General features: G+C 35.6%; 1 protein-coding gene across 2 annotated transcripts in view; it reads right to left on the bottom strand.

Moving 5' to 3' along the window:
* Window positions 1-9,063, bottom strand: part of LOC130453566 (casein kinase I-like) — a 78,010-nt gene continuing 68,947 nt past the window's right edge. The window contains exons 1-2 of one of the 2 annotated variants that reach the window (XM_056809724.1): window positions 3,156-5,669; window positions 1-1,464 (exon numbers count right to left, since the gene is read on the bottom strand). In XM_056809724.1, the coding sequence (XP_056665702.1) occupies window positions 4,087-5,073 (987 nt within the window). In that variant the 5' untranslated portion in view covers window positions 5,074-5,669 and the 3' untranslated portion in view covers window positions 1-1,464; window positions 3,156-4,086. Of the gene's footprint in view, window positions 1,465-3,155; window positions 5,670-9,063 lie in introns of those variants that run through there. The other variant, XR_008914741.1, reaches the window with a different exon arrangement.

The following is a 9,063-nucleotide window of genomic DNA, read 5'->3' as shown; positions in this document are numbered from 1 at the left end:
TGTTTTGTTACCATGGATACTTTAATGAATTTGTCATTGATTTTCCTTACAGACAAATTTACATTGTATTTTGTCAATACAAGGCTTTTTATCTTAATTTACTTAAAGTTGCAGAGTTTTACACAATGATGACATAATGCTGACATAATGATGGAACCACAGCATTTAAAATAGGTGTTTGTCACAGCTGGAGTCTGATAGTTCGACTCATCTCATCTAAATATTGAAATATGCTTACATACGATTGCTTAGGTATACATGAGAGAAGGCAAAACAGGCATTTGATGTAATATGTTGGCCTGAGTTCAAAGAGCCTTCCCAAAGTTGTGGTTAACACTTAAACATTTTCTTTTTTTTCTTTTTTTCTTTAAACATTTTTCTTTTTTTTTCTTTTTTCTTTAAACATTTTTTTCTTTTTTCTTTAAACATTTTTTCTTTTTTTTTCTTTTTTTTTTCTTTAAACATTTTAAAACATTGAACAGTTTCTATATAACTTGAGTTTCCCAAAGGTAAGGTAGGCATGGTACTCCTATCAGCTACACTCCCTGTCTTAGTTCTATGTTCAGGGATAGGCTCTTTTCAGGACTTTAATAATAAAAGGCACTATTGGATTGCTCCAATCTACTATTCATTCTTATATTAACGGCACTCCTAAATATGCATAACAGGACAGATGTCTATGCTGGGCATGGGCTGGGGGACAGATGACAACATAGAAAAATGGTCCAGACAAGTCACTTGGGGTCTTGGCAACAGATTAGAGGTTACTATATCTGCACAGAGACTGAAGCAATCTATTAGCAAATGGAAGGCACAGTACTAGTGGAGCCTTTCGGCCATAAAATGGACAGTTTCATTGCTTGCCAAATCTTATTCCCAGAGAGAACTTTTACAGCTTTGAGAATTCAACTACTTACACACTTGAAATCAGAAAAATGAAAACAAGAAACCCCATGACAAAGAAATAAAGCTGAATCCTCAGCTCATTCCTCTACACCTTTTTCTTAGTGGGTGGCAAATCAAAAAACAAATGATACCTTTTCAATGCATGTGGAAATCATTAGAACATTGGTGCACTAAGACAAGAAAATTAAACAAACTTCTGGTTAAGGTTAAACTTGCATGGCTTGTTTTGTTTTTCCAAAGAGACATTCAAATGAGTTAGAAAGGCAAATTCCCCTCATTAAAAAAGGCCCTCCCCTCCATTGGGTAGAAACAGTAATAATTCTCCTAAATCCCTCCCTCCATCATGTCCCTGGTTACTCTAGAATTCAGCAAAATAAGCCACAGCACGTGTCCAAATAACCCAGTTCTAGTGTGCTGGATCGTCAGGCAGAACCATCATTTTCTGGAAAGATGTTGTCCAAAAGGCCTTCTTCTCCAGTCACCAAATTTCTGATTCTTCTCTGGTCAAAGCGAAGAGAAGGCACGATGACTCAACGATGAATGGGATTCAACCTGTAACTGCCACAAAAAAGCAACAACTTCAGATGTGTATCTGCATGTTGCTTTAAAATGTTACAGTCTTAAATCCCAAACTTTGACTACACCACAACTTTTGTTTCAAATTGTAACTCCCCCAACCCCTCACCCCAACCCCTCTACCCCCCCACTTCCACTACCACCTGCACCCCTACCACCCCCACGCAAGAAGAGAATTATATTTCAGAAAAGGCATATCATCTAAATGCACGGCAAATGAAAGTAAAAGCCCTGGAAAATTATTTTTCTAAATATTACCAGAGTCAAACCTTTTTTTGTTCCTTTTACACAAACCATACATAAAACACCTTTTGGGAGCTAATTTCCTACTTAAGAACCAAACCAATTAATACTTTAAGCAACCAGAAAGGGCATGAAAAAGAAACAGAAATCCCTAAAAATGCTGTCTATCCCCAGGAGCTCATTAATTTATTAATAGTGGAGTTCTGACATAAATCTTAAAGGACTGAATATAGCAATCATTAAATTATCATTGAGACAATTTTTCAAATAATATAATATAAAATAAAGAAATACCAAACACATCTTCACATATGTCAGGATTCCACAAAGTTAATGCCCAGAATTCTACATTTACACATCTGAGTAGAATTTTCAGAAAGCAAAGGGTTTTTTTTGGTGGTTGTTGTTTGGGTTTTTTTTTCTTTTACATTAATACTGACATGCTATAAATGAATAGGTTGATCTGTTCAATGTAGTACCAGCCATCAGAATTGTGGGCTTCTTTTGTCCCTCTTTCTGATGGGTCACAGATAAAGGAAGAGAAAAAGATTAAGAGCACTCATACAGACAGCCTGGAGGGACTGGGGGTAACAATTATGTGAACACCACACAGAGAGAAGCTAAGAACTCCTATCATTCTGATCATAGCCATTTCACAAAGATGTTGAAATCTCCTTTGTTAAAAAGCCTTTCAACACTTCCGTTCTAATTTTCTAAAAGACCATAACAAATCAGTAGAGCTGTTCATTCAGTAGCAAAACTGAAACTGCCTGCATCAAATCCTGACAGGTACAGTACTAGGCAGTGAGATGCAGCAAGACCTATTCATATACACACACATACACATATTGTGTGTGTATATATATATGTACACACACATATTTTAAAGCGTGCTCCCAAAGTTAAGAGTAACAACACTAAATCAAAAATGATCTGCAAAGGAAAATAATCCATGTCCCTAAAACAATCTACTAAAAATTATGGAAACGTTCATCCTCTCTTATACTGGCAAAACCTATTTTTCTTTCCTTTGGAAAATTAATTTTTACATTAACTTTTAAAAGTTTTCATTTAAGTAAAAATATGTTCAGAAATGACATTTACCAAGCATCTTATAGTTCAATAATATGATATTTAGCATATTTCTATAAGTTACTTTTCTATTGTATATCCATGACATAGACACACATTTTAAAGAAATTATACCTTCTCCACTGAGGCAGAAAAAAATGCCCCTCCCAAAGGAAAAGAGTAACAACACTAAATCTAAAATAATGTGCAAAGAACATGATCAGTGTCCCTTGCTGATCCTCTTATAAATTAGCAAGCTATTATTTTTTCTTACAGAAAATTAATTTTTAAACTATTTTTTAAAAAGCTTCTATTTAAGATAATTTTTTTGCAGAGATTATATTCACTAAACAACTTACATAATGCTTCACCTGTATGATGTTCAGTAAATTTCGGTGGCAAATATGCTGTTTTTCTACTGTATACCAGGGATGTTGTAGTTGATGGAATTCTAAGAGGTCATCTAGCAGTCAACAAGTTCTTTTATTAAATCTTCATCTAAGGTGATGTTTTTGTAGTGGACAGTCTTTCAGATCCACCCCCCCCAAAAAAAAAAATCCCAAATGGCTTCTCTTGCTGCTGACTAGCAGGTATAATTGATCAAGTTTAAGAAGGTTTTGGTTTACCATTTCCAAACTTCAGGTAGAGGGGGGAAAGTGTCCAATTGCAGGTATGAGGTTAAAGATTGTTTATACAGTTCTTTTGAATTAGGTCTCAAAGCAGAATAGTTCCAAAATGACCTTTGCCAATCACTCAGGAAACTTGGAAAAAATACAAAAGAAAACTAGACATCACATGTCCACTTCAGGATACCCAGTGCCAGTTAATACAAATATTAAGTTGTAAAAATTTGCCCTAACCATTTGAAAAAGTCCATAATGTTCTTATATTTCTAGAACCAAAGAATAACTTGCTTTACTATCTTCCTTGCTGTTTCAATGCAAGTTTAGAAAACTGATGGAGTTTGGGCCCATAAGATCTTGTTTACTATACTTCAGGTTACTCAGGAAAGTTTGTACTGAAATTAAGTTCTTTTTTTGTTGATTTTTCTTTTTTTCTTTTTTTTTCTTTTTTTCTTTTTTTTTTTTTTGCTCTTGGGGAAAATGAAGTTTTTTTCCTAAGTTCTTATTTTGCTTTCTGAAATTAAGCTGTTTTTTTTTTTTGCTTTTGAATGAAAAGTTCTTAAGTCAAAAAACAGTTGCCAACAAGTTGTAAATGTCCCTATTAAAAAAAAATTAGAACTAGAATAACAATTTCTTCTCTGATGTTAGTTTTGTTTGTTCTATCTGCTTAGAAATCCATAGAGAAGTGACCCTGAGCAAAGAGCCCAGCAGGGAGACCGGCCATCTGAGATCTGTGCTTCAGAATGGTCCAGTCAAAAGTATAGTCACCCTGCTGGTGTGGCTGGGCCAGTGATCTGAAAAGGATTCTGAATAGCTGTCTCAGATAGGAATAATCTGGAGTCTCGTCAAAGCGCAGAGCGCGGCAGTAATTTAAATATGCAGCAAATTCTGGTGGAAAGCCCTTGCATAAGACTTCCACAGGTGTGGCCATCTTTTTTTCACTAATCTTTTCGTATTTCTCCATCTTGTTTGTTGCCCCCCTTAATCCTTGCCAGGGAAGGGTCGTCCTGTTAAAATACATCAGCACATACCCAAGAGACTCCAGATCATCTCTGCGGCTCTGCTCTATCCCAAGGTGGGCATTAATGCTGGCATACCGAGCAGTGCCGGTTAGATTTTTATCTTCCCGGTATTGGATATGCTCTTTGGTTTTACCATCTCTATATTTTTTGGCTAAACCAAAATCAATGAGAAACAGCTTATTGCGGTGCCGGCCGGTACCCATCAGGAAGTTATCAGGTTTAATATCTCTATGTATGAAATTCTTACTATGCATATATTCGATTCTGGTAATCATCTGGTCAGCTAACATCAGGACCGTCTTCAAAGTGAATTTACGAGAGCAGTAATTGAAAAGATCTTCTAAGCTGGGCCCCAGTAAATCCATAACAAGAGCATTGTAATTTTTCTCTTGCCCAAACCAGCGAATGTGGGGGATACCCAACCCACCCTGAAGGATCATATACACCTTGCTCTCATACAACAACTGTGGGTGCTTGGTTTTCCGAGATTCAAGTTTCACCGCTACATCCTGGCCCGTTTGTATATTAGTTGCCAAAAAGATTTCTCCAAAAGCACCGGACCCAATTTTTCTTATTATCCGGTATTTCTCTCCCACAATAAACTCATCCCTCATTAAAGTGCTACAAGCCATGACAAAAATCTCCTCAGGACTAACAGCTTCTAGAAATTAAGAAGGCAGATGTGGAGTGGTCAGAGGTGAGGGGGGGAGGGGGGTATAGGAATTGAGAAGTTAAAAGGTTGCCTTTGGTTTTTTCTATTTTTTGAGGTAAAATAAGAGAAAAAAATTTACGAGACCAGCCGAAGACCGAGATCCGAGGTCGACCCAGCACCGCCCCAGCAGCTCTGCCTCGAAGTGAACGACTGCCCGCCCTTAAATAAGATTGGTTTGCGTCAAAGTGCGTGCCTGCGTCACAATGGGCGGCCTTAGCCTAAGCCCCGCCCACCACAGCCATTCTGTGCCCGCCAATATAGCATTCTTGAACTTTTTACTACTATAGGCTACAATGAAACCACTATTAATTGTAGAAAAAAAGTCTCTAGGGAAACCAATTTCCTGACCCCGCACTGTCAAGGTGAGAAAGCTTTAAGGAACACACCAAAAAAGCAGAGTAAGACTTAAAAAAACCAGAAATCGGTGAAAAGAGGGTAAATAGGGTGGGAGAATAGACCAAAGAGGTACAAAACGCATACTAAACTCATTTTTCACCCCATCTCTCCTCCAAGCAAAATAAATATTGAATGGGCAGAGAATAAGAAAGGAAAGTGGACATATTTATCTAAGATAAATGAGGTGATCTGGGATTTGTACAGAATGTGCATCAACAAGCTGGGGATAAAATACATCCCGGGAACCAAAATAATAATTAACATTTAAAGGTTTATATAATAACGTAGGTGATTTAGTCCTTGAAACAAAATTGTGAATAAGGGGCCATTTTGGTTACATTTTAAAGTAGAACAGAGAGGATTTGAGGTATGATTCCTGTATGTGATCTGATTTTTATCCCAGAAGTACTCTGAGGAAGGTATCCCTGTTGTAATGTCCATTTTATAAATGAGGAAACAAACATTAAAGTATTTTTCATACATTATCCTATTTTTGCCTCACAACAGCTTGTTAAAGGAGGGGCCACTGTAAAGTACTACGCCACAAAAGACAATGAATCTCTCATATTTTTCATATGTTAACATATTTCAACCACATAAATACTCTGAGAGAAGGACCTGTGTGGCCATATTCATTTTGTTAACTTGAAAAATGAAAACGAGAAAGTGAATTCATATTTTAGTTCACTAAAAACTCACTGTCAGTTTTGCCAAGGGAGAAGATAAAAGTTCTGAAGGACTTTTTTTTATATCACCTCATGTTACCTCACAAAGAGCCTTTGAGGGAAAGACTTGCTCACTGGGTCATTTTCTTGTGAAGAAACCAATTGCCAATATTACCACACTTTTAACCTCATAAAAATCTAAGGAGGGAAGGGTTCATTATTTTCCTGTCCAATTTTCAAAAGAGTAAACTGAAGTACTGAGGTAATTTTTATGTTATCTCATTTTCACTTCACAAAAACACCTTGAGGTTGGGATGATGCTTGTGGCCTCCACTACTAAAATGTACAGAAGCACTTTGGATAGATCCTTCACATTTTTTATGTCAAATGTTACCTCACAAAAATACCTCTGGGGAAGAGCCATTGTTGACAAGTCCATTTGACAAATAGGTAATGAATGTACTTGAGGTATATTTAAAAGATGGTTTTATTTTATTGCTTCCTCCAAGACATCCTATCTGATCTTCTATCAAGAAACTATCTCTTCTTCTGTCTAGTGTATAATCAAGAAAAATAAATTAATAAGGTATTTTTATATAGTACCTCATTTTTTACCTGAGATCAATTCCACCTATCCAACATGAAGGAATGATCATTGTTTTTTCATTTCAGCTTAATAAATGGAAAAGATATAGTTCTTAGGTACTTTTCACATGAGGAAAGGGTCCATGGAAACTATTTTCCATTATTACCTTATTTTTACCTCACTAATGTCCTATAAGACTTCACTATTTTCATAACTACTTTTTAAAAGAGGACAAAGAAGCACTTGAGGCACTTTCATAGATTTCCCCATTTTTACCTCACAAAGAAATATCTGAGGAAGGCTTATTGACCTTCTGTTTCTTTTAGAGTAGGAGAAAATAAACTTCTTTCATCCCTTACCTTTTTATTTAACTCACATCACTTCCAACTTTTGTATGTGAGTGAACAACCATTGCTTCGATATCAATTTTTGCAAAGAACAAAGACAAAAATTCTGAAGGACTTTGTTTCGTATCACCTCATGTTACCTCACAAAGTCATGAGGGGAAGTCTTTCTCACTGGGTCATTTTCTTGTGAAGAAACTAATTGCCAATATTACCACACTTTTAACCTCATAAAAATCTAAGGGGGGAAGGGTTCATTATTTTCCTGTCCAATTTTCAATAGTGGAAACTGAAGTACCGAGGTAATTTTTGTTACCTCATTTTCACTTCACAAAAACACGCTGAGGTAGGAATGATGGTGGAAAATCTTAGATCACAAAAATAGTTCTGGGGATGGGCCTTTGTTGCCATGTCCATTTGACAAAGAGTAAATTAATGTGTTTGAGGTATTTTTTAAAGATGTTATTTTCATCTCCCCTCCAAAAGATATCCTGTATAATCTTCTATCATGAAATGATCTATTCTGTCTACTGTATAATCAAAGAATATAAACTTCTAAGATATTTTCACATATTCCCTCAGAGTAATTCTACTATTCCAGCGTGAATGAATGACAATGTTTTTTTTTTTTCATTTCAGGTACACAAAAGGAAAAGATAAATGTTCTAAGGTAATTTTCACATGAGGAAATGATTCATGGAAACTGTTTTCCAATGTTACCTCATTTTTACCTCACCAATGTCCATTGAATAATGGTCCTCTATTTTCATAACTATTTTATAAAAGAGGACACAGCAGCACTTAAGTTACTTTTCATAGATTTCCCCATTTTTACCTCAAAAAAAAACTATCCAAGGAAAGCTGCTTGTCCTTCTTTCTGTTTCAGAGCAAAAGAAAATAAACTTCTTTTATACCTTACCTTATTTTTACCTCACAGAACTTCTAACATTTCTATATTAGTGACCAATCATTGCTTTGATATCAGTTTTGCAAGTCAAAGAAGATAAAGTTCTGAAAGTCTTTTTTTTCCACATCACCCCATGATACTTCACAAAGAGTTTCTGAGGGGAAGGCTTTCTCATGGGTCACTTTCTTGTGAAGAAACCAATTCTGAATATCACCACAGCTTTTACCTCATAAAAATCAGAGGAGGAAGGGTTCATTATTTTCCTGTCCAATTTTCAAAAGTAGAAACTGAATTATTGAGGTGGTTTTTGTGCTATCTCATTTTTACTTCACAAGAACACAGTGAAGAAAAGATGGCGCTTACTGTCTCCACTATTAAAATGTATGGAAGTGCTTGGACAGATCATGCACATTTTTTACCTCAAATGTTACCTCAGAAAAAAACCTCTGGAGATGGGCCATTGTTGCCATGTCCATTTGACAAAGAGGAAACTAATGTAATTGAGGTATTTTTTTTAAGATAATTTATTTTTACTCCACTCCAAGAAAACCTAGCTGTTCTTCTTCTAACAAAAACAATCTATTCTTCTGTCTACTTTATAATCAAGGAAAATAAACTTCCAAGACATTTTCACATATTATCTCGGAGTAATTCTACCCTTCCAACATGAAAGAATGACCAACATTTTTTTTTGTTTGAGGTTTATTAAAGGAGAAGATAAAGTTCTATGGTACTTTTAACAGGAGGAAAGGGTCTATGGAAAATGTTTTCCAATATCACTTATTTTTTCACAAAAGTACTTGGATTAAGGGTCCTCTATTTTCATAATTATTTAATAACAGAGGTCACAGAAGCCCTTGATATACTTTTTATAGATTTCTCCATTTTTACCTCAAAAAACTAGCTGAGGAAGCCTTATTGACCTGTTTCTTTTAGAGTCTAAGAAAATAACCTTATTTCATACCTTACCTTATTTATACCTCACAATACTTCCAACTTCTGTATATGAGTG

Source organism: Monodelphis domestica, chromosome X, assembly GCF_027887165.1.
Source record: "Monodelphis domestica isolate mMonDom1 chromosome X, mMonDom1.pri, whole genome shotgun sequence".
Taxonomy (NCBI): domain Eukaryota; kingdom Metazoa; phylum Chordata; class Mammalia; order Didelphimorphia; family Didelphidae; genus Monodelphis; species Monodelphis domestica.
The sequence above is the reverse complement of the archived record's forward strand: the minus strand, read 5'-3'. Positions and strand labels throughout refer to the sequence as shown.